Source organism: Miniopterus natalensis, chromosome X (genome assembly GCF_054644295.1).
Source record: "Miniopterus natalensis isolate mMinNat1 chromosome X, mMinNat1.hap1, whole genome shotgun sequence".
Classification (NCBI taxonomy): domain Eukaryota; kingdom Metazoa; phylum Chordata; class Mammalia; order Chiroptera; family Miniopteridae; genus Miniopterus; species Miniopterus natalensis.
This window is the reverse complement of record NC_142103.1, coordinates 47917449-47943120: the sequence shown is the minus strand read 5'-3', so window position 1 is coordinate 47943120 and position 25672 is coordinate 47917449. Positions and strand designations below refer to the sequence as shown.

At 32.5% G+C, this 25672-nt stretch overlaps 1 protein-coding gene across 1 annotated transcript in view; it reads right to left on the bottom strand.

The window, feature by feature from the left end:
- BRWD3 (bromodomain and WD repeat domain containing 3) overlaps positions 1-25672 on the bottom strand; it is a 132085-nt gene that overhangs the window by 49154 nt on the left and 57259 nt on the right. The window contains exons 9-24 of the mRNA XM_016205128.2: positions 23043-23143; positions 22189-22259; positions 21182-21282; positions 19776-19816; positions 16743-16847; positions 15461-15614; positions 13850-13984; positions 12452-12580; positions 11284-11509; positions 9506-9673; positions 7672-7852; positions 5756-5849; positions 3708-3857; positions 2336-2412; positions 1574-1742; positions 361-474 (exon numbers count right to left, since the gene is read on the bottom strand). Of these exons, the coding sequence (XP_016060614.1) occupies positions 361-474; positions 1574-1742; positions 2336-2412; positions 3708-3857; positions 5756-5849; positions 7672-7852; positions 9506-9673; positions 11284-11509; positions 12452-12580; positions 13850-13984; positions 15461-15614; positions 16743-16847; positions 19776-19816; positions 21182-21282; positions 22189-22259; positions 23043-23143 (2016 nt within the window). The remainder of the gene's footprint in view (positions 1-360; positions 475-1573; positions 1743-2335; positions 2413-3707; positions 3858-5755; positions 5850-7671; positions 7853-9505; positions 9674-11283; positions 11510-12451; positions 12581-13849; positions 13985-15460; positions 15615-16742; positions 16848-19775; positions 19817-21181; positions 21283-22188; positions 22260-23042; positions 23144-25672) is intronic.

Below are 25672 nucleotides of genomic sequence, written 5' to 3'. Positions count from 1 at the left end.
TTCTTTAAAAAAACATGCAACAAAACAATATTAGAACTTGAATTAGGTCTCAAACTGCCACTTAACTTTACTAAGTGGCAATTAAGATAAAAACAAAGACAATTATTTTCAAGACTTCACAAGCCAATCAATTTATCTCAATGTTCACAGAGCATCCACTACACTGAAGACTCTGTGCCATCTACAAGGGATACAAAGATTAAGATTCAGTTACTGTCCACAAGAAATATATAATTGAGAAGAGCAGCTAAGACTGTATACATAACTATAATAGAATTGAGACTATAATTGCCCTAAGACTGATTAAAGTGAATATTCTTGAGGTTCTAAGAGAAAAGGGTTATAACAGGTAACAATTACCTCATCTCCCATTTGTGGGACAAATGGAGATCGTCGTGGAATAGTATCCAAGATCCACTGAGGGGCAAACCATTCTTCATTGGGCTCACCTGCCATAGAAACCAGCCCTCCTTTCTAAAATATAGTTCACAAATATATAAACAATAAATATAGGAACAGCAGTATAAAAATTAACAAGTAGAGAATGTTAAAAACATTAGCTAAAATATACAAATTTTAAACATTTTCCTTTACCAATTAATTATGCACAACTTGTATACCAATAAAATAAACAAGTGAGTTCTTAATATGTTGCTGAATTTTGTCTGACAGAAAATGATGAGACACTATATGCTATCTAAAAACCACAAATTTTACTCTTCATGTCTCTAGAATACCATATGAATTCAAATACAAGTCACACAATAACTTTTTACCAATAAAATGGTGACAATTAAAAAGCTAATTCTGTCTACTAAAGGAACAGGCTACAGAATGTGTACATAATAAATTTTTAAATTAATATTCAAAGAACTATGTGGATTAAGTCTTTACATCATCCAAATGAAATTATAGTGGGAAAAATAAACCATCTTTGGGGTGAAATAAAACCATTAAAAAAATGAAGAGCTCTGGCCAGTGTGGCTCTGTGGGTTGTGTGTCATCCTGTGTGCCTAAAGGTTGCCAGTTTGATTCCTGGTCAGGGCACATGCCCAGGTTGCAGGTTCAGTCCCCAGTAGAGGGCATGCAGGAGGCAGCTGATGGATGTTTCGCTCTCACATCAGTGTTTCTCTCTCCCTCTCCCTTCTTCTCTCTCTAAAAATCAATAAAAAAACGTTTTAAAAATTGAAGAGCCCTACAAAATTTATCATACCTTTCATTTCACAAGTCAAAAATGTTTAGGAAGAAAATGACTAATGACATGACAAGAACACCTTTACACTATAGTGGCTTATTTAAAACTCTACTACATTTTAACCAATTGTGAACATGTTTTAATTTAATAACAATTAAAATAATAATGAAGATATTCTAGTGTCTACTTTTGATAACAGAAAAATTTCAAAAATTCTTTCCATTTTAAACTCATTTAAAATAATTTTCCTTACTTAGTTTCTCAGATGGGACATTTTCTTTAGAGAAAAGTCAAGTGTTAATGTTAAATATTCAAGTACCAAAGGTAAAAACAAAACCCCAAAACAAAAACAAAAACAAAACCTATAAACTTACAAACCTTCTTTCTAGTCTGTTTAGGTTTCTTTTGCCTTTCTTCTAGTGACTTCAAATTATCTTCTTCAGAGCTGCTGCATATTTTCCGGGTTGCCTGTCTAGTTTGTCTTTTTGGAGGTTGCAGATTTATTCCAGCATCTGCTGTCCAGTCAGAATATTCACTTGATGAATCACTATAAGTAAATAAAAATTATGAATGAGCTAGGAAAAACACAGTTGTACCTTAGAATTGAAAGATTATCATTTTATAATCAAACAGCACTATAAATGACATAGTTTGATTCTGTTCTAACTGAAGAGAAAAAAATATCAATATAGAATTTTGATCGTTACCTAAGTGATTTTACTAAAATGCTTCTTGTATAAAGTACAATGCTTAGTTTCTCATAACAGAATTTAAAATTTAAAATTGATGTCCAAATCACAAAAACTCCTTTAAATAAAGATGCTTCTTTTTGCTGGAAATGGTTAAACATAGTCATTTTAAAACTGAAATAAATACATATAGCCTGCCAAGATGTAGAATCTTGGATTTACAAAGTATCTTCTTTTACAGATGAGGCAACCAAAGCTCCTAGTGACATGCCCAAAAAGATATTGCCAGAGCCAGGATAAAACAGCAGGTCTCCAGGCTTCCAACCCAGTACTGTACTCTTTCTATTATAAAGTACTATTTTAACTCTAGTCTTACCAAATTCTTATAAGAACATAATTATACATGAAAATCATCAAATAATTTTGACCAAATCAAAACCATTAAAACTACCTGGAGGAACTTTCACTTTGCCATTCAACAACAGGATCCTCTACAGAAGCATCACTTGTGCCAACTGTTTCATCCTCCTGAAATAAAGAGCCAGCAATTAAGATATACGGTTTTTAAATAGCATATTGTTAATTAGCACACACTATTTATTTTATAACAACTCTTGTATCCCCCCAAAAATGCTCTGGTTAAAATGTACATAATCAGTTTTTGCATATATTTGTAACTCACAACTAAGCCTATGGGGTATTTAATTTTTCTGACATCTACTAGCTTAATGGTATAAGACATCTTTCATCATTTCAAAGGCTGAATAGACTCCTTAAGACTGTCAACTATAATACTCTTAAATGTTAAAACAGTTTTTTAAAATATATCTATATTCCTCCAAGTTAATATACTTCTTCTCCATAAAAAATTAATATATTTATTATATAAATTTTCAAACATACCAAAGTAGTGGGAATAGATAACCTTTGTGTACACAATCTCCAGTTTAGACAATAACTCACACCCTATCTTGTTTTATCTATAGCCTCAGCAACTGCCTCATATCCGAGGGATTATTTTGAAGTGAATCTGGACCAAGAAAGCATTTTAACTATAAATATTTATTAAGATAGGGATTCTTTTTAAAAACTCAAGCACAATACTATTATTACATTAAAAGGTAACATCAATTACTTTATACATGATCATTCTTTTCAGAGCAAGATTTTCATGGGTGGGAGAGAGAGGAACATCATTGATAAGAGTTAAAAAATTGTAAGTAGTGAGAGAAGAATGAGGTACCATACATTGCTAATGCATAATTAAACCTTCATTATTTACTTAACAACTACAGTTAAGAGAACAAAAAGGAAAGTACTGGAGAAAAGAATAACATAAAGAAAAGAATTGCTATACTCATTATTCAATGAATTAGGTAGGCCTGAGAAAAATCATCACTCACTAATATCCATACTCAGCGAAGTCAATAATAACAGAAAATGTGTACATTCAGCTGATTGCACAGTCAACTAGTCCTGGGACTGTATAACTAGTATTCCCTGTTTATATTCCACTTCTTTTGATTTCTAGGCAGATTTCATGTCACCTTTTTCTCACTGTCCCAAAGCCAAACTTTTGCTGACATGTTTGATACTCTCAACTGATACAGTATCTTAGGTACAAGTCAGAAAAGATAGGTAAAAGAATTTAATATAATCTTCAAATTTTCTTATGAAATGCCTTATTAACCAATAATCCTCTTCTAAGAAAATCATTAAAATAATTTTGTGCTAAGGAGTTGACCCTTCAAAGTAAACCCAAAGTGATGATACTAACTCGAAAACAAAAAATTACATTGAGTATATAATATAAGATATCTAACCTCTGAGGAGCTGTCTGAGTCTTCCTGTACACCTGAATTTTGACACGGTGCTTGCGAATTATGCTCTATGTTGGACCGTGTTTGGTAAGTATGCTGACGCTTACGTTGTGTCCTTCGTAAAGACCTTCCACAGCTAGGCTGATAATCATTCTGTAAAACAGAAGTAAAACAGATTTTTAAAAAGTGAAAGTCTCAGTGAACATACATAAATGGACACATATAAAGCAAATCAATTGGGTGGGACGGTGTGGGGATAGATGTAAGGGATAGAAACAAATCTCCTAAAAGAAAATATAAGAAATGACTATATATTTTAACCCACCTTCCATTAATATTAATTACTTTCCTATTTTGAAAACTTTGTGATCAAATTAAAAACAGTGCTTAAAGTCTGGGCCACGAGAATTTACCCAATCAGAATTTACAAATACTATATCATTCACAATTTATTATAGGATGAAGCAAGTTATCAATGTCATCTATGTATATATAATTTCTAATGTGTACTTCTTTAGTTCTATAAAAACTACCTTTAGTAAACAGTCCAAAATAAAGATTTAATTTTTAACACCTAGACTATAAACTGCAAACTAATTTATTCTAACCTTTACAAATATAAAATATTACTGATATACCATGTCAAAGCTACAACCCTACCATGTCATCAGGAGTAAAGTCTTATAAATCAGTATAAAATGGCCAGTTTCTTATATTTAAAAATTTCTCATTTTCTATAAATAAAAATGTTTTATAGACCTAACTACCATCAGACAAGCCTGATGTTTGACAAATCAGCTTAATAAGAAAAAAGAATATAAATCATGGATCTGAGTAATTCCAAATCTCTAAGAAAATAATCTTATCAGAGAACATCAAATAAGCTAACAATATCGCAATAGAAATTAAGAAATTGGGCATCAAAATGATCTAAGACTATTTAGAGATATTCTTTTAAAAAATACGTTTTTATTGATTTTAGATTGAGAAAAGATGGGAGAGGGAGAAAGAAACATCAATTGGCTGCTTCCTACATGCCCCCTATCGGGGATCGAGCCCTCAATCTGGCACATGCCCTGACCAGGAATCGAACCAGCAACCTCTAGGTGCATGGGATGATGCTCAACCAACTGAGCAACACTGGCAGGGGCTAGAGATATTCTTATAATAGTTACCTAAAACTGTGTTTATCAATACTGAAAAAAAAAATTAAATTCACTACCCATTGCCTAGATTAATAAAATTAGAATCATCCTAGACTTCCAAAGCTGCAATACTCTTTAGGAGTTATGGTTATATCCAGGAAGAAAACTGTACTTCTTTAGGCCACTGGTTCATTCAACCTCAGAGTGCTAGTAAGGGGCTTACCATGTACCTAACAGAGTACAGGAAAGTTACTCCCTGCTTTACAGTTTTTACTGGGAATATGAATCTTCCCAATGTATAGATCATATTTTATCCTGTACGATTAGGTAGGCCATAAGTGTTCGTAGGGCAGGTGTCAGCAAACTTTTCTGTAAAGGCCCACAGTGCAAATATTTTTGGCTTTGCAGGTCATATGATCTCTGCTGCAACTACTCGAATTTGTATAGTGTGAAAGCAGCCATAGACAATATATAAATGAATAAGTGTGGCTGGGTTCCAATAAAATTTTATTAACAAGAATAGGCAGTAGACCAGATTTAACCCATGGGCAGTAATTTGCCAACCTCTGGGGTCTAGGGTTCCTAAGCATTTGTTTTACATTGTGATTAAGTGATCAGACAATCATTTTAAGGTTCTTCTTTAAGCATATAAAAATGGTATTTTAACAGAAATAGCCTATACCTACAATAACTATATGTCCTAGATTTGGGGGGATAGTCCTGACTTTGTGTAATTTTATCCTTATTAATAACCGCATATCTCAATTTGGGGTTAAAAAAATTGGTTCCTCATATGCAGACACCTATCAAAACAGTCCCTTAATACATAACTGCAACTTTCAAAAACCTGGTATCTGCAAATATTTGCAAATAGTGTGTCCCAAAGTACTGTCGAACTAAACTCACCCTTTGGGTAGCATAAGATGGCTTTTTCTTCTTTTCAACGGTATAAAGACTGATTTCTATGTCACCTTTCGCAGTTCTACATTCTTCCTGAACCCTAATAAAAAAATCAAAGGTCAAAGTAACAGATAATCATCAAAAAGCAAACCGATAGTTTAAAAGTCAGATAAAAAATACTTCTACATGTAAATTTTGCCCTTTTAACCATTTTTAGGTGTACAATTCAGTGGTGTTAAGAAAATTTATAATGTTCTGTAACCATCACCACTATTCCCAAACCTTTTTCATCACTCCAAACCTAAACTTTGTAACCATTAAGCAATAATTCTATTTTTCCTTCTAATAGGCCCGTTAACCTCTAATCTACTTTATGTATCTATGAATTTGCCTATTCTAGCTATTTCACGTAAGTTGAATCATATGTTATTTGTGCTGTTATGTCTGCTTATTTCACTTAGCATAATGTCTTCAATGTTGTAGCAGAGTATCAAAACTTCATTCCTTTTTTTTGGCTGCATAATATTCTACTGTATGTATGTATTACATTTTGCTTACCCATTCATCGGCTAATAGACACTTGAGTTATTTCTACCGTTCAACTATTGTGAATAAATACTGCAATGAACATTGGTGTATGATATCTCTCTGAGTCCCTGCTTTCCATTCTAGTTTTAACGTTTTGAGCAAAGAATTATTTCAAATTGCTCTACTGCCAGAGGGTGGCTTTTAGTTCATAAATTAGCTATGTCTCTATGTCTCCTTTTTTTCTTATTACTGCCAAAGAAAGAAAGGGCAAAACCAATTTAATTTTCCTATTTGTTGGCTGAGCTATTAAAAGGCTTCATTAGGGAGATAACATGATTAAAATAAATTTTGTATGTCCTCTGTCAATGTCCTTTCTCTTTTATAAATCTACTTCCAGTTGCTGTGGATTATCTGGAGTTGATATTATAGCAAATGTTAGGGTTCACATAAAGGATAGAGATTCTTTTTTTAAATATTTTTTACTTTTATGCATACTGGTGCAGCCACTATGGAAAGCTGTATGATGTTTCCTCAAAAATTAAAAATGAAACTGCCTTTAGACCCAGCAATCCCACTTCTGTGAATACATCTGAAGAAACTGGAAACACTAATTTGAAAGAATATGTGCACCCCTATGTTCATTGCAGCATTGTTTACAATAGCTAAGATCTGGAAACAGTCTGAATGCCCATCAGTAGATGAGTGGATAAAAAAAGCTGCGGTATATTAACACAATGGAATGCTACTCAGCTTTGAAAAAGAACGAAATCTTACCTTTTACAACAGCATGGATGAACTTAGAAAATATGCCAGGTGAAATAAGCGTGTCAGAGAAAGACAAGTACCATATGATTTAGCTTACATGTGGAATTTAATGAATATAAATGTAGGGATTCTAAATTTGAAATTTATCCTAACAAAATCTTTTCATATTCCAAGTCTACTTAAATAATATTTAAATACACCCTAAGCACTGGAGTCTACTATATATCTATAATGCACTCCAAAACTGCTCCAATATCAAGTTGAGAGCCTTCTCAGAGCCAGTGTTAAATTTTGGATTCATATATCACTGACATATTTATTCACACATGGCCTCATGTTTTTACTTAACATTATTTGTATTCTTACCTTCTAACCTAGACTATAAACACACGGAAGACAAAGATCATGATTTTCATTTTTCAGTATTTAACATAAAGCTAAGAAAATTGAAGACAATCATTAAATAGTTGTTATGGAGTGAACTAACTGAAATAAAGTGAAAAAACTAATACACAAGTTAGCGGATTTAAAAAAAAACTTTAGTTATTAGGCTAACAGAGAACATTTTGATTTACTTACAAGAAAACAAAGCTCTCAATTTTCCTATGAATGTTACCTTATTGACTCACCTACTAATCCCATGATTTAGTTCATTTACCACCACTCTTCTACTCCATGCCATAAGATCTCGTTCAGTGGCCATCTGGCTACGAAGAGCATTGTTATGCATTTGTCGGACACCTTCAATTTGACCATTACGTCGGAGTCCAATATTTGGAGAAGATATGTCCATATTTGGACTTCTCAGAGCTAAAGCAAACAAAGAAAGATACCACTTTCTGAGCAAAGGCACCAAACTTTTCCAGATCAGAGCTCTAAATAAAATAGGAGATTCAAAGTAATAGTGCCAGACAACATTGATATCCCTTTCTTCTACATTTTCTGTACCCCCCTTCATGATTTTTAGAGTATTATGAATGAAGCTGGCACTAAATAAATGTCTAAAGTTCTTATAGCCCTTTCCATTTTTTTCAAAGCACTTTTACATCTCTCATCTACCAAATGCTCAGTAAAAACAAAAAAAGTATATTTAACATGATTTAGTAGATTCACAAATGTCTATTAGTACTAGCTCAGAAAGCAGCTTTTTAATCTAAACTCTGTATTTATTTAGACCATCAAAAAGAGTTTGAATAAAGCTTCAATAAGGCTTTCAAAAATAGTAAGAGAAAAAGTATAAATTGAAAAAGAATTTAATGTTCAAAATTTCATTTTCAAAATTGATAAACAATAAAAAAGGGAAAAAGTAATAACATTTTTCTTTTTAATCCCCTAGAAAGGTCCCTGTTAATTTATTTTTGTTATATTTGCAAATAATCCAAAAATGAAAACTGAAATAGTCAACTGTTAAAATAAGCATCAGAAAAAACTCAAAACAAATGAACACTGCAAATAGAACTAGACAGGGTCACTTTGACTAATGGCATTTTACATCTATTCAAAGAAACCTAGTACAGTAGTTCCCTCTTGTTAGCAGTTTCAGTTACCCATGGTTAACTGCAGCCTGAAAATATTAAATGGAAAAATCCAGAAATAAATAATTCATAAGTTTTGAATTGCACTCCATTCTATATAGTGTGATAAAATCTTGAACTGTCCCAGTGGGACAGGAATCATCACCAGTTAAGTCACTTAGTGACTATCTAGGTTATTAGATCAGTTTTCAGAGAGAGATCACAATCATGTTTTATTATGGTATATTGTTATAATTATCCTATTTTAATATTACCTATTATTAATCTCTTACTGTGCCTAATTTATAAATTAAAATTTATCATAGGTGTATATACATACAGAATAAAACAGTATATATAGGGTTTGGTACTATCTGCAGTTTCAGGCATCCACTAAGGATCTTGCCACCTATCCTATGCAGATAAGGGGTGGTGGGGGGGGGGATGACTACTGTATATTAAAATAAACCAGCTGTATTTCTTAAAGTCATTCGAGCCACAAATGATAATGAGATTATAGCACTTTTCGTATATCTATTATCACAATTGTAAATTAATAAAAATGTTGTTCTTCTATAACTGAAAAATAAGTTTTAAAAGAGCCCTGGCTAGTGGGGCTGTTGGTTGAGCGTGGTCCCATGCACCAAAAACGGTCACCAGTTCGATTCCCGGTCAGGACACATACCCAGGTTGCAGGTTCAATTCCTGGTTGGAGAGTGTGCAGGAGCCAACCAATCAATGTTTCTCTCTCTCTCGCTCGCTCTAAAAAATCAGTAAAAACATATTTTTAAAAATTGAAAATGAGTATCATCTGGCAAAAAAAACCCCCGAACAACCCAAAATGTTGTTTTTATTTACAAACCTAAAATAAATATAAGTAAAATAATTAAAACACATTTATCATACCATTCACACACACACACACACACACACACACACACACACTTACCACCATTAGCAGAATATGATCTATTAACTGGAAAATGTGGAACATCTCCTTCGTTAATTAGTCTCAGATCTTGTTCTCTCTGTAGCTCCCTGATTATTCCATCAAGAATGCTCTCATCTTGGTCATTGGTTTGTTGCCCAATTACCTGTTCTACCACCTCACCATCACCTTAATGAGACCAAAGATAAAAGGCGACTAAGTTACTTAAGTTTTAGTATACCCTAAACACAGTGAAAACAAGCTTAATATATAAATTTCTAGATAAATAATAAAAAAGCAGAGGATTAAAATGAAAACAAAGCATATATCAAACAAAATACTTTTAAAATAACTTTAAATTTTTTTGGTATGTCAGCTTGATTTAACCAATATCCCCATATCAGACATTATTATGAGGGCTTTCTCATCTTAAAGAACAATTATTAAATTATTAATTTTAAAATGAATTCTCTCCATGGAATATTCTAAGCTAAAAGTTGGGAGTAGAGGTTTAGGTAAGGTTTAAACAAGTTCAAACACAGATACCTAAAATGCTTTGCATCTTTCTTTCATGACAATTTCCTTTCTGAAAGAAATCAAATTATGGTCGACACTTTCAAATGTTCTTTTTGATAATACCTCTGTATACTAATGAGTAGAGAAATTATTCTTATAATACACTGAAATTTAATGGTTACTTCTGAATAAAAATTTATTTCTATGATCTCTTTCTTTCTCAACTACATCTTAGACCAGTTTTTCATCTTCTCCTCTAGTCAGGTTTAATGGTATCTAATAGAGTAGCCAAGTGATTGGGTCTTACAGGAAATCAAGTGTGATGAATTATAAGTCTTTTTAAATTCAGGTGTTTTAATTTTATCTCCTACTTAATATTCATGCCCCCCCCTTGTTTAATAAATAGCATATAATCAAAGTAACTTAACACATAGTAACACCTTTTCATTGCTTTACAAATCTTTACAACAAAGACCATAAAAGGATGTGCAACATTTCACTCTATAAAGATCAAGCCAAGTCTAAATTCCCTAGTAAGAAATCATTGGCAAGTCAATAACTCATTATCTCGTACCTGTAAGAATACCTACATGTAACAAAGATATGAAGGCATTCCGGTGTGGGGGTGGTGTGGAAGAGGCAATATACATAAGGGAAATATGCTAACCAGAAGAGTTGCTTTGATAGATAAAAGTTTATTTCAGTATCTTATTCTACTATCCTCCCATTATGCATCACCACTGTTTCAATATCCTCCAAGGTTGAGTATTATTTAAGCACTTACAATCCCCCTCCCCAACACAATACTTTTTTGCTTTTCAAACATGAGGATAGATAAATAGCCACTTCCCAGTTTGTGGTTTTGAAATGTACTCTTCTTAGGTCCATTAACTATGGACTCTCAAATTAAAATACCAATACTATGGGCAGTGGAATTTTACCTGTTATAAAAGCTTGACACATTAAAGTTAGCACATGTAATAATTACTAGAAGTTAATACTATAAACATGATCATACATATGTTCAGGGCACTAAGAAAGCAGGTCATTTTCTGCTTGAGCATATCCTTGTTTGTCCTAATCCATTTATCTGTGTCCAGGTGAGATAAGCAATGTAAAAGTACTCTGGAGTAAGATAAAAAGTACTATGCAACTGAAATTTAATAGAGGTAAAATATATTATAATCTGCCACAGAGTTTCATTGGGGGCATAATATCATAGAGAGAATAGCAAGTACAACATTTTGCAGAATGTTTTAAATTTAATTTTAGAGATAACATACCATTAGCCACATATCCCAGCTGTGGTATAAGTTGTTCGTCTTTACAATTTTCCCGTCCTGGTACTAGCCTTTGGAATTTTGTGGGATGAGGATTTCCATCGACATCCACCAAGAATGGGGGAGGCATGAGGTGAGGAGCTTGTTGGGTTTGTTCATCTAATACATAGTTGTTGGCATCACGGATAAGAGGTCGATAATCCGTGTGGAAAAACATCTGATCTGGAATCTTTATGACAGATGTTTAGTATTTATGTGAACAGAGAATTTTATAGATAAGCACTTATTTTCATTCCTAGAGCACATGCATTTTTCAAGTCAGATAATTTTTGCATTCTCTTATATTCCTCAGTTGCCATATGTTTCCTCTAGGCAGAAGCGAATCACCTAGATTATAATCCCACCTTTTCTCTACAAAATCCTGCAATCTGTATTACTTTCTGGACCTATATCATATTTCTCCAATTAGGATAAGAAGAAGTAAAGCAACAACAGTAGATAAAATTATGTATTTTTATTTAAGTTGCAAAAATCATATGAACATTTATAACCATTTCTTTTGCTTACTTTTATTCAAATAAGGACAGATAGAGTGCAATATAAACAGTGAGGCAGGTAAGTATCAACTGCCTAAAGACAACTCAAAGTTGATACAAGTATTGAGCCGCACTCAGTGATTCTGAATTACCTTCCAACTCCAAGATTCTAAAATCTATTTCAAATTCACAGCTAATAAAATATAAAAGGAAATTATGAGGTCAGTTTCCAAAGTATTTTAACAAGATCAATAATAGGTAAAGTAGCCAAGCAAGAAAATAAACATTCGATCACCAGCTGTTTATTCCCAATTTATGATAAGTAGAGGATGCAATCTGGTAAAATTGTCCTCACCTATTATACCTGAAAAGTAGTACAGAGGATATGTTCTAAGTAAAAGGATTTTATAATGAATTTTTATATCTACATCACCCTGTAGATAATCACTATTGGACCCTTAATCACTATTAAGTCTTATGTTCTGGCAGTGACAAAAAATTTTACCAAGAAAGGTGACTTTGTTATATTATATCAATTAGCACACAATGACCCTTATTAACTGAAGACTTTAAAGGAAATTTATAAATGATACAATCCAAAACTGAAGTCTACAACAAAAATTAAATGTACTAACCTTTTCGTAGTATTTACTGCATCCAAAACCAAAAAGCAGCAAATGCCCATGAGAATCTGTGCAGGCAAAATGGTTTCCATCTGGTGAAAATTTACAATCAAACACTGCACCATGGCCTTGGCCTTCAATCTGAAATTTAGAGGAGTAATTTTAAATCATCTTAAGAGGTAACTTTCAAATAATAAGTAGGCGATAGCTTCTGCTTGTTAATATCTTGAATTCTGTGATGCATCAACATTCCAATGTACTCTCTGGCTTCTGTAGCCAGAACCCTAATGGAACAGTAAGCTCTAAAAGAAATCAGGGAGAATAAAAACACAATGGGTGGTATCAAACTTTACTAGCAATGTCATATTTCAAAAAGTACTAAATGAGTGACTGAGGAGACTAAAAAACGATCTAAACACAACCAAATTGACAAAGGTGTTATATCTCAGCAAAGTCAAAATAGTATCTTCACATATTAAATTGTAATGCAAGTAAGTCTTAAAATAACCACCCTAAAATTAAAGCACACAAATTAATTTTATTAACAAAAGACAGAGGGTGTAATTAATGCTCTGGATCTGTATAAAGCCTACAAAAAGGAGCTCAAAGGACAACAATTTAGAAATGTTTAGTCACAATGCTTCTTCAGAGAGGGGCACTGAATATGTAGGATATGAGTAGTTCCATCACCACAGGAAAGTGTTTACTGGGAGGAGAGATAGCTCACCAGATTTTCACATGATTTGCACGCAATATATATATTAAAAGTATTCATAGCTCTAATTCCACATTTGCCAAACAACTCCCTGAGTACTAACTAAGGCGTATGGGGTTCACCAGAGGCAGAAAAAATACAGTCAACTGTTGAGATTCATAAATTATGATTATAGTTTAAACATTAACCTTTTTGTGAATTTGGTTAGTGTTAGCTCCAAAAGTTTATTAAATTTGAGTTTCTAGCCCTAGCGGACTTGGCTCAGTGGATAGAGCGTTGGCTTGTGGATTGAAGGGTCCCAGGTTTGAATTGGGCCAAGGGCATCCCTGGCCTGGTCAGGGCTCATGCGGGAGGCAACCAATCGGTGTCTCTCTCTCTCTCTCTCCCTCCCCCTTCCACTCTCTCTGAAAAGCAATGAAAAAAATATCTTCAGCTGAGGATTAAAAAAAAAAATTTGAGTCTCTGGAGTTTAGGGCTGAGGAGCAGAATTTGGAAAATGCTAACACCACGATAACAGAGTCACCCTGAAAGGTATAATTCTCTACTGGCCTTACACTTAGGTCTTAAGTCATTCTGTTACTCTGTGGATTTAAACAGATCACATGAGGCTCTTTGGCACTAAGTATACTTTAATTACCAAGTTATCACAAAAGAGAAGCCTCTTTTAATATGAACTAAGCACAATTTTTTCTTACCATGTTAAAATAATTCCGAATTTTGGTCCCCCGGTCAAGGTCCCAAATGAAAATATTCCCATCATGGCCCGCTGAAAGTATGATCCTTTGATCAAATGGATGTGCTTCCAAAACAAATACTTCATCATCATGTCCCTGTGATAAAATCAATATTAAATACGAAAAGCATCTGGTTTATTTGGTCAAAAGATTCCGAGAGTGTGCTACCAGTCCAATTCAGATTAATTCATGCACACCAATTTTAACATTTACTACATGGACACTAAAATAAATATTAAGTAAGATTTTCTTGTATGTTTAAGTGCTTATTTCATAAAGTATTCAATAGACAGAAGACCTGAAAAAGGGTTAAAACATAATTCAAAACAGTTACAGCTCATTAACCAGGTACCTAAAGTGGAATTGGTATTTCCAGGACTCTATTTAAAAAAAAAAAAAAAAAGTCACAGAAAATGTGACAAACAGAATCATTCATTAATACCCAGTTATGCCACAGTGATAACAGACCAATCTTCATTATTCTTCATCCAGCAGTCACTATCAATGGTATTCAAACAACAAAGTACAGTGACTTCACCCTTTATCTACTTTATAGTTGAAAGTTTCATTTAATATGCTATCTGAGAAATGGAACTGCTTCTTGAAAAGTTTGAAAACCAATGATCTATGTATATGTTTCCCTTCTAATAAATCAATGATTATCAGTATATAGAGATCTTATACCAGGGATCTCCAAACTGTAACCTGCAGGCCAAATCCGGCTCCCAGGTGGTTTTGTACATACAGCATGTGAGCTAAGAATGGTTTTACATTTTTTAAAGGCTGTAAAAAACAAAAAAAGAATATGCAACAGAGATCCTATGTGACCTGCAAAGCCTAAAATATTTACTACATGGCCTCTTAAAGAAAAAGTTTGCCAACATCTGATTTATTTAGATCCTTGTTGATTTTCCTTAATTCCTGGTTAGCGAGTACATGATTAAGAACAGGCTACAGAGCTTCCACTCAAGATGGCAGCACAGGTAAACGCGGCCTCCCACAGCCACATCAAAATTACAACTAAAATACAGAACAGCCATCATTCAGAACCACCTGAAATCTAGCTGAACGGAAATCCTACAACTAGGGAATTAAAGCAGCAGCACATGGAGGACAGTAGGAGGGCCAGAGACACCTTTTACTATGACAAATATGTTTTTTAAAAGAAAGAGGAAAAGGCACCTTTTTCTCCAACTTCGTCCTCTTACCTTCATTTCTTGTATAAACTAATCCATGAAGGTAGAATATACAAGATATCCTTGTCAAAATACAGTTAGTTCTACCCCTAAAACAGTAACAACAAAAAGTCCCAACTCCTGCCAAAACCAAAATAACTTATATACCTTTGACTGCATACAATAACATAACAAATAAATAACAGACCTGGAAAGGATCTTGAAAACTTTCATTACTGCTTTTAGCAGTTATACCATGAGTCATCACTATTTTGCAGATATGTTAACAGAGGTACCTTGAATAGTAAGTCATAGAAATTAAACTGGAACTTAAATTTCCTGTCTTCTAGAATGTCCTTTGTGACCATTTTAATTATTCTAAAAGTAGAATACTTACAGATAATGTATGAAGAAGTTGCCCTGTGACTGAATTCCATACTTTCAAAAGGAAATTGTTCACTGCGGTAATAATTGTGGTGTCATAGCGATCCCAGGCTACCATAGTCACCTTAAGTTTAGTGACCTTATCTTCCCCAGATGGCAAGTTATTCCTAAACAAAATAATTTGCAGTATTCATACACTACAAATTTTTAACAAAAGTGCAACTAACACAGTAAATTATGTCAAAAATCTCTCCAGGAGCATGCAAATTTTTGATATAAAAATCCTAAAATATATGTTAAAGTACTGATGAAATAAAATAATAAAAATACCTACATAGGGCAATACCAATAGCTTATTTTAGGGAGGCAAAAAAGGGCACAAATGGCAAAAATTTTGCAGTTACATAAGAACAACCAAAAAAAGTGAAATTACAAAGAAATCTACAAATACCTTAAAAAATAAAATATAAGGTTATGTTGGATACTAGAAAATAAAAAGAAAACATAATGGACACTTTAGTCCCTTAAATATTAAATTTTGTGAAACTAATAGGTCATATACAAGAGTAGTAAGAGATTAGGTAACTTTTGGTTTAACTGAATATTATCAGTAGCTAGCTATGACTACAGTCAGTTCTATATTGTTATAAATGAAAAGATAATTTCAGAGTCATACCCTAAAGAGGCAATTATATATCTTTCAATCAACAGTGAAGATTAGGAAACAGATGCTATTTAAGTGTAGTTATAATGTTGAATAGGAATGCTAACAGTAAGAAAAATTATAAAGGTATAAAGGTATCCTTACTAAGTTAGGGAAGTAAACATATGATGACATACAATAGGGATAACCTCAAAATACAAATATATATATCGTGTCCCCCAAAATGTATACATACTTTAACAGCTGATAGCTGTAGATTATCTTACATTTTGAAAATGAAATGTATTTTAACAAACACTGCCTTCAACACACATTTTTTTGGACACCCTGTATATGGCCTTTAGAAAACTAAGGGAGAGAATGATTCTGTGGGCATTAGTAGAACACAGTGATCACAAGAGTCCAGAATTTTAAATGTGTCAGCAATGTTTCTATCATCCAGTATGTCAATCAAAAGCAAAAGGCAATTTATTTAGAAACTAAGTACAGATGCAAATTTCACACCTACCAATTAACTCTAAACTATTTACTAATCTAAAAATATATTTTATTTTCATTATTAAGTATAATTCAATAATGTAAGATACTATACCTTCTGAGAACCAATGAAATATCTAACATCCAATCTTACCCAGTCATTTTAGTAGCCATATCTAGCACTATACTCTTCCATTCTTGTTGCTGATATTGCCAAATTCTTGCTGTTCCATCTCTGCTTCCACTAACAAATCTTAAACTGCAAAGAAACAGTAAAAATAGCCATATTACTTTCCTCTAAAAAGGAAGTCACTTTTTTGCTCATCATACAAGTAATATTTTCATCCACAGACACTACTGGGGAGAACAAAATAGTGTATTTTAGAAAACAGTTTGACAGTTCCTCAAAAGGATAAACAGTTACCATATGACCTAGCAATTCTACTCCCAGGTATATGTCCAAAGGAAATGAAAAGATAAGTCTACACAAAAACTTGTACACAAATATTCATGGCATTATTCACAATAGGGCAAAATGTGGTAACAACCCAAATGTCCATCAACTGATAAATGGGTAAATTGTGGTATATCCATACATTCAAATATATTCATCAATAAAAAGGAAAGAAATAATGATACATGCTGCAACATGAATGAATATTGGAAATATTATGCTAAGTGAAAGTAGTTAGTCACAAAGGATTCTGCTTATATGAGATGTCCAGAATGGGCAAATCTAGAGACAAAAGGTAAGAAATGGTTGCCCAAAGCTGAGAGTGAGGGTTGGGGTGTAAAAAGATTGTAGACTGAGAGCTAAAAGGTATGAGATTTCTTTTTGAGGTGATGAAAATGTTCTAAAATTGATTGTGTTGAACACTGCACAAGTCTATGAATATACTAAAAACCATTGAATTTTATATTATGTGGATTATATCTCAATAAAATTGTCATAAAAATACACTCATTCAGCAATAATTCCATCATTGTTCATACTTTTTATTCTTTGAGGACTTCATTAAAGACGTGTGTGTGTGTGTATATATATATCCATGAAGGTAGAATATACAAGATATCCTTGTCAAAATACAGTTAGTTCTACCCCTATATATATATATATATATATATATATATATATATATATATATATATATATATCTACTTATGTATTTCCCCCATAGGAAATAGAATTACACTATATATTTTATAATGCTTTTCCCTAACTTAAGTATATTTTGTAGATATATTTCTTTCTATGTGTACAAATACAAAACTACCATCATTTTAAATGTGTTCAACTATATGGATGTATCAAAATGTATTTAATCAACCCCTAATGATGAATATTTCCAGTCTTCACCATCATAAATAATGTCATGAATCTCAATATACATTTTTGTATGACCTTATAAAGTATATCTTTGCTGAGTCAAAGGGTAGACACATTTTTAAAGCTTTTGAAACATACTGCCAAATTATTTCCCTGAAAAGTTTTTTAAAAATAATTTATAATCTCAAAAATTGTGGGAGAGTATCCATTTCCCCTAAATCCTTGGCAATATTGGGTATTACCTTGTCATTCTTTTTTTTTAATCCTCACCCGAGGATATTTTTTCTATTGCTTTTCAGAGAGAGTGGAAGGGGGTGGGAGAGAGAGAGAGAGAGAGATAGAAATATTGATGTGTGAGAGACACATCGACCGGTTGCCTCCCACAAGCGCCCCAACCAGGGCCGGGGATCGAGCCTGCAACCAAGGTACGTGCCCTTGGCTGGAATCGAACCCGGGACCCTTCAGTCCGCAGGCCAACGTTCTAACCACTGAGCCAAACTGGCTAGGGCTATCTTGTCATTCTTAAAGAAAGAAATTGTTAATGTTATTCTAAATTGCATTTGATTATTAGTAAAATTGTACATCTTTCAATGTATTTATTGACCACATAATTAATTAAGAGGGTTTCTCCTTTAAGAAAAAAGGCAAGGAATTAAAAAATTGAGATTCTTCTAGCATGAAAAGTCTTAGTAAAACAAATCTTCAAGTGTGTAACAAAATATAGTGCAATTAACCAGCCTTAAAAATCGTTTCAATGTTTTTTTTTATTGCTAATACTATATACACATCACTCTTTGTAGACCATCATTATTTACTTTTGCATTTAACAAAGATGAACAAACATAGTAATCACCTACTGTCCAAAAATATTTAAAAATAAAACAGCCATCCACAAAAAGTCCCTAGAGAAATATATAGATACAAGTTATGCTAAGTGGTTACATTTTTAAATCTATTCTAGGTCAGTTTTAATCCAGGGAAGATTATCACCTTTTCTAGATCAGACATTTGAGAAGGTGCATGAAAACCTGTATATAATTTCTGAGTTTTACAGACATGGAAAATATGTATGACATGAATAGTAGATAAAATTAGTGATACAGATGTTCAGCCGGAGACAGGTAGCTAAAATCTGGAGAAGTCAGGAAAGGTTTCAGCTAGGGAATAAACCTTAAAAGGAAGACAAGACTTAAAGAAGAGATGGGAGGTAGAGGGAAAATAAAGGCAAGGAAAGAGATGGAGGATGTAGGAGGGAAAGAGTGAAGTGGAGGTAGATGATATTTCTGGGTAAGAATGGTGTGAGGTGAAGTATAAGCAAAGGAAAGGATGAGAAAATATATGTGGGATGTAACAAGAAGAATGATTAAATCAATTAGGGTGGATTTCAGGAATCATATGGGAATAGGAAATGAATTAAGAATGTAGGTAATAAGTCCAATTGTTGAGAGTTCTGAACGCCAAGCTAAGACATTCTGTTCTACAGACCAAGAAGTAGCACTAAAATTTCCTGAACAGAGCAATGCTGATCTGGCAGAAATGGACAGAATGTATTTAGAAGAAAGAAGAAAACTGATGGTAATGGGTCAAATAATCTTGACTAAGGCAGAGGATAACAAATGAAAAAAGAAAAATAACCAAAAAAGAAATAATTCAGAAAGAAAGCACTGATAGCCTATGACAACTACTTGAATAGGAATTTAGAAGAGATGGGGTAAGGATGTCATCAAAGATAGGCAAAGGCTTTCAGCTTCAGTAACTGGAAAGAAATAAAGTATGCAGACTAGAGGGAAGCTAATTCTGAGGGAATGGAGATAAAATATGTCAAACATCTGTTTACAAAGATAGGAGCTACATAGTTACCTGTCTCCATTGTTACAGAACTGAACAGCAACAACTTTGTCCTACGACATAAAATATTTTTATTAGAATTAATTTATTTGTAAAATGAATAAAACACTCTTCCCCTCAAATTCACATGCAAAAGCATCATGGAGTAGATTTTTTAACACTATAATTTTCTTAACTCAAATTTGCTTTAAAAAAGTAAGGATCAATGCATTAGCTAAGGAGTAGTAATTTGAGACAAACCAGACATAAGGAAACCTGTTGCTAAGCCATAAACCATAGTCTCAAGAAACAGATAGTTGCAAACAGGTATTAAGGTTATTATGACCCTCATAATAAGACAGCACACTAATCTAAAATACCATTTTAAAATAGCTGATTTAATAGTAGTTGAATGAAATTTCCCACTGATCTTTCTTAAACTTCAGAAAACAAATCAGTCATTTCCTGTTTCTCACATGGTTTATTTATTTTACAATGGAGTCATCTGACAGTCTTTAGGTATTATAGTTTAGATACTGCTATTTGAATCTTCTTTTAATATACTGTGTACTGTACTGATGAGAAGATTAAACTATAAACCAAACTATTCATTTTCCTTCTCTTTATTCCTTGATAATAACACTAAACTGTACCCACAAATATTATACACATTTTCAAAAACCATTAATTCAAACTTAATTTTTAAAAAGCTCAGGATAGTAAATATCTGTATTTAATTATTTTTCATTTTTAAAAATTATTAAACTATCTTTCTATGTTCAGAGGTATCTGTGATTCAGACTGTTCCATGACTTCACTGTAGTATTTATCAGATTCTGGATTCTCACTACTAATTGCAACAATTGATCTTAAATGTTCTGAAAAGACATCTTATTTCCAATGACCAACAGCCACCATTGATTTCAACAGGGAATGTTTTAAGTTTTCTGACTTTTTTCCTGAGGTGGGCCCCTGCAAAAGCAATTTTTCTTCTTCCCCCCCTTGATTCTTTCTCATTCATTTACTACCTCCTTCTAGCATTCTGAAAACGATCATACTAAGATTAAGAAACTAAATTCCCTAAAAAGTATTTTTTTTAAGTCATATCAATGTCTTTTAGTAAGTATGTAGACACTGAAGTAACAAACAGCTTATATAATTAATAAAATACAGCAGGTGAAAAGAGGATTTTCATAAACTATCACTGTAATATATGTAATTTTTCTTTTTCCATATAGTCATATAGAAATTGTATTAAATATTATAACCATACTAAATCCAAATTTTCAGACTGATCTTCATTACTAAAGGGACATCTTACCATATAGGTTTCAGCACCAATCTATATTAAATTACAGTACAGACGAGAAAATAAAATCAACTTTCCAGAGTTGTTAAAAAAGAAAGCAACATAGTTAAGTTTTTCATTTTTTTCTTACCGTATGTGACTCTAACTCAGCAATTTTCTCAGGAATCTCAGAACCCAAATAATATATTCTAATCACATGGTCAGTGCTACCTGTTGTAATGAACATACCACCTGGAGGATTAAAAAACAAACATTGTACCACAGAACTTAAAAAAACCTCTGACTGCTTTCTTAGTTATATGCTAAATTACATTAATAAAAAGGCTTCAGGAAACACAAAGTTACTTTCTAATGGTTACAGATATAGTAATGTTTCAGAAAAAAACAAGTAAAATTCAAAAAATAGAGAAATATTTAAAATACAACTATACAAATAACCCAATAAAAATGCAACTTTACACTAAATACAGGACTTTGGATCATAAACACAAATGGTTACAGCCTCGAGGAATTCTTTATATTTAATGTAAAAATAAAATTATTTATTAAATGACCTATATCTACAATTCTCTTTATACTATAGTGGCTGTAGTGGTGTTGTTGAGTGCAAAAACTCAAAATACTTTTCAGATGATGAAAAAATTCTGGAGATGGTGGTCATGCATACAATATAATGTGAAGCTACTTAATGCCACAGAACTGTACACTTCAAAATGGTTATTAAATTGGTAAATTTTACATTATATTTTACCCTAATGAGAAAAAGGTTAAATAGCATGTAATTAAGCAGCAGAAAAGCACTATCTACATACTGTAAAAGTGTCTTCTATATAGAGCCACAGTACACATTTTCTGAAAAGTCAGGGCAGGATTTTAGTGTGGAATAGGGGGTAAAAAGGCTTTATTTTTACCAACTAAATTCTGCATCATATAAAAACATATTACTTAGAAATAAGAAAAAAACTTCAAAAGGTATCACATGTTAGAGTCCATAAAAGTCTATTATAACATTTTGAGTGATTACATTAACACTCAAACGTATGCATTTTTTTTCCTCCATAAAGTTGAAAAATATGTGTTTCATAACTGTATCATTTAATATTTGGGGTACTCAAAACATTCAATCTTCACGCATACCAGAACTGAAAGATGAACAAGATATCTGAACTCCAGGTCTGGATCTCTCAGTAAATTTAACTGGGCGATCTCTAAGAGAAAAGAAAGATGTTTTTATTTTTCAACATGTTCATTTAATGTGCAAGAATCTTAGTATACTGGATATTGACAGATTTAGCATTAATATTATAGAAACCTTAAAATTGAAGCAGTCAATCTGTATTAGTTTCATCATTCAAGTATAAAAGGCATTTAACCTAATAAATAAAATTTATGATATTGGTACTCATAACTTTATAAACATATTACTGTGTTACTACTACCATTACAATTTCAAACTCTTCTTACCAGAATAAGAAATGAAACAAATACTACTAAAATTTGTGTATAAATTAGTCTCTTCAACATTGAATTCATAAAAAATTTATTCTGCCCTAGCCAGTTTGGCTCAGTAGTTAGAGCCTTGGCCCTCGGACCGAACAGTCTTGGGTTTGATTCTAGTCAAGGGCATGTACCTTCGCTGCAGGCTTGATCCCCCGCCCCAGGTAGGGGCATATGTGGGAAGCAACCATTTGATGTTTCTCTCTCTCTCCTCTCTCTCTCTCTCTCTTCCACTCTCTCTAAAAAGCAATGGAAAAAAATATCTTCTGGTGGGGATGTGGCAACTGGGACTCAATATCTTAGTAGATATTTGAAAAAAATTTATTCTAAAATCTTTAATATCCACTTGAAGTAAGTATGAATGTGTGTACACACACATGCATGCATACATTTATACATTTAAATACATAGACTACTAAGAATCTATCAAGGTAATAAAGAAAAATGAATATACTTGACTTTTCACCAAATTTCTAACCCAATTGTAAACTTACCTAAACTTCATTGTTTTTACATGCCATTGCCAGAAACAGATTGTTCCATCAGCACCAGTAGAAGTGAGGTATCTGGTTGTGCCTTTAGTTGATGGACAAAACTAAAAAAAATAAAATAAAATAAAGATAAAAATAAAATTCTAATTCAGTTAGAAAACTTTCATATTCAAACTTATTTTAAACATAGCATTTTCTAAAATTATAATAATTTTAACAAATTACTTTAAATTCACAAGAATTCCAGTTTCGAGAAATTATTTAAATATCTTAGGTTAATGAATAACTTACAAAATGTCAAAAAATTGAAGAAAAAAATCGTGCGTTAAATTTAGGATAAATTATTTTAGTCCTAAAAATAATTATTTTTAAATTATTCGACATCACTCTTTAAGTTTATTACCTCAATACTTTTTTTAATCCTCACCCAAGGATATGTTTTTTGTTAAATTGATTACAGAGAGAGAGGAATGTAGAGAAAGAAAGAGAAACATCAATCCGTTGCCTCCCACAGGCGCCCCGACCTGGGATCGAAACTGAAACCTAGGTATGTGCCCTGACAGGGAATCGAACCTGCAACCTTTTGGTGTATGGGATGATGCTCCACTGAACTGACCCACCTGGCCAGGGCTACTTCAATACTTTTATTGGAGCAAAAAACTCACAAAGTCATTACTAGTTAAACCACTACAAATCTGCTAAATATATGCTTAAATAGCAATAATTATTGAAATTTTAGTTCCATATGAATAGGGCATCAGAAGTAAATCTATAATCAATGATTAGGTAGCTAATATCTAAGTATTTGAGTTTTAATATTTTACTTTAAATGGTAACATCAATGAAGTACAATATCAATTTAGTCCTTTTTAAATTTAAATCATTTCTATTTGTTTCAATGGATAATATAAACCAGGTCAAATTTTTGTTCATATCACTGTGGAAAGAAATAAAGTAAAACAATATATTTAAGTTGTCAATTTAAAGTATGACTTCTGCCCTACATTGAGCACTTATCATGTAGGATTCCCAAGCTCTAATTCTCAGTATTTTACATTTCCTCAGAAAAAAAATCACAAAGAGAAAAGCCACTGGGTTCATTATGCCTGGGACACAGGAAAAAAGGTTAAAAATCAAACCACAGTCTCTAGAATGCCTGTGAGTTTCTAAAATCCCAAGCAGAGATAAATATACACCTTTCACTGAAATGAAGATTAAGGATCACAATGCATAGAGTTTAAATAAATTCTAAACTCAAATCAAAAGAAAACGATCATTACAGATATTAGCATTCATTTATTTAGGTGTTTTTTGTTTTTTGTTTGAAGCATAGCACTTCAAATGACTAGAGAATAAACCAAACAAAAATCACCAATTAATATTATCCATTAATAGCTGATGCACAGTAAAATAAACCAGTACTCAAGTAGCATGCTTATATCTTCACTTCTGAGATCGAGAGGCTTCCATTAGAAAGCTTAATCCACAGTGTATAGCAAGAGTCTACAAATTACAGCCAACATGCCAAATCAAGCTTACTGCCTGTTTCTGTAAATAAAGTTTTATTGGAACACATCAACTTACACTGTCTATGGTTGCTTTTGTAGTGCAACAACAGTTAAGTAGTTGCAACAGAGATCATATGGCCTGCAAAGCCTAAAATATTTACTAAGTGGCCAATAAATTTGCTGACCTCTGGTATATAGGCATGAGACAATTAAATATGAAATAGTATAATTTTATTAAGTTTGAAGAACACTAAAAACTTTATTATTCCCATGACATTTAAACAGCTTCATCACTCACAAAGGGTGATACAGCTCATTAATGTACTTTAAATGGATTGTTTTTAAATGAGAAAGCATGTTAGAGATTATACAAATAAAACACTTTTATGTGTATTTCTAAATACAAATTAATACATAGTTTTTGAAGAAAATTCAGGAAACAAAGAAAAACAGAATAAAAGCTACTTATAATCCCACCACCCAGAAGCAACTACTATTAACTTCATACCATTTTATCTGAAATTATTTTTTGAAAAAAAGAAACTGGGGGGATAATACACCAGAATGTTGATAGAGACAATTAACAAAGAATAAAGCACATAGAATGCATGCTAAATGGTGATCATTAGTACAAACAAAAATTAAACTAAGGGGAGATACAAAATGCTGATGGGGGGACAATTTACAATTCTAGAGTAGTAAGGTGGTCAGAGAGGATCTCCCTGACAAAGTGACATTTGCACAAAGTGCTTAGAAATTGAGGGAAAAAGCCATGTGAATATACATGGAAGATTATTCTAGAACCATGAAACAGTAAAAGCAAAGGTAGTATAACTAGAGTGCTCTAAAAAAGCAGAGAGCGCTGCAGCTAAAGCAGAATGAGAAGAGGAAACAAGCAGAAAGAGGTGAGGTAGGTCAAACATCAAGAGGCTGAGAATGTAAATAAATAAGACTTTGGCTTTGTGCTTCTGGTCAAGATGGTGACATAGTTAAATGTGACAATCCCATTCTCCCACAACCACATCAAAATTACAACTAAACTACATAATGGCTATCATTCATGACTGCCTGAAATCTATCTGAATGGAAGTTCAACAACTAAAGATATAAAGCAGCAGCCACATC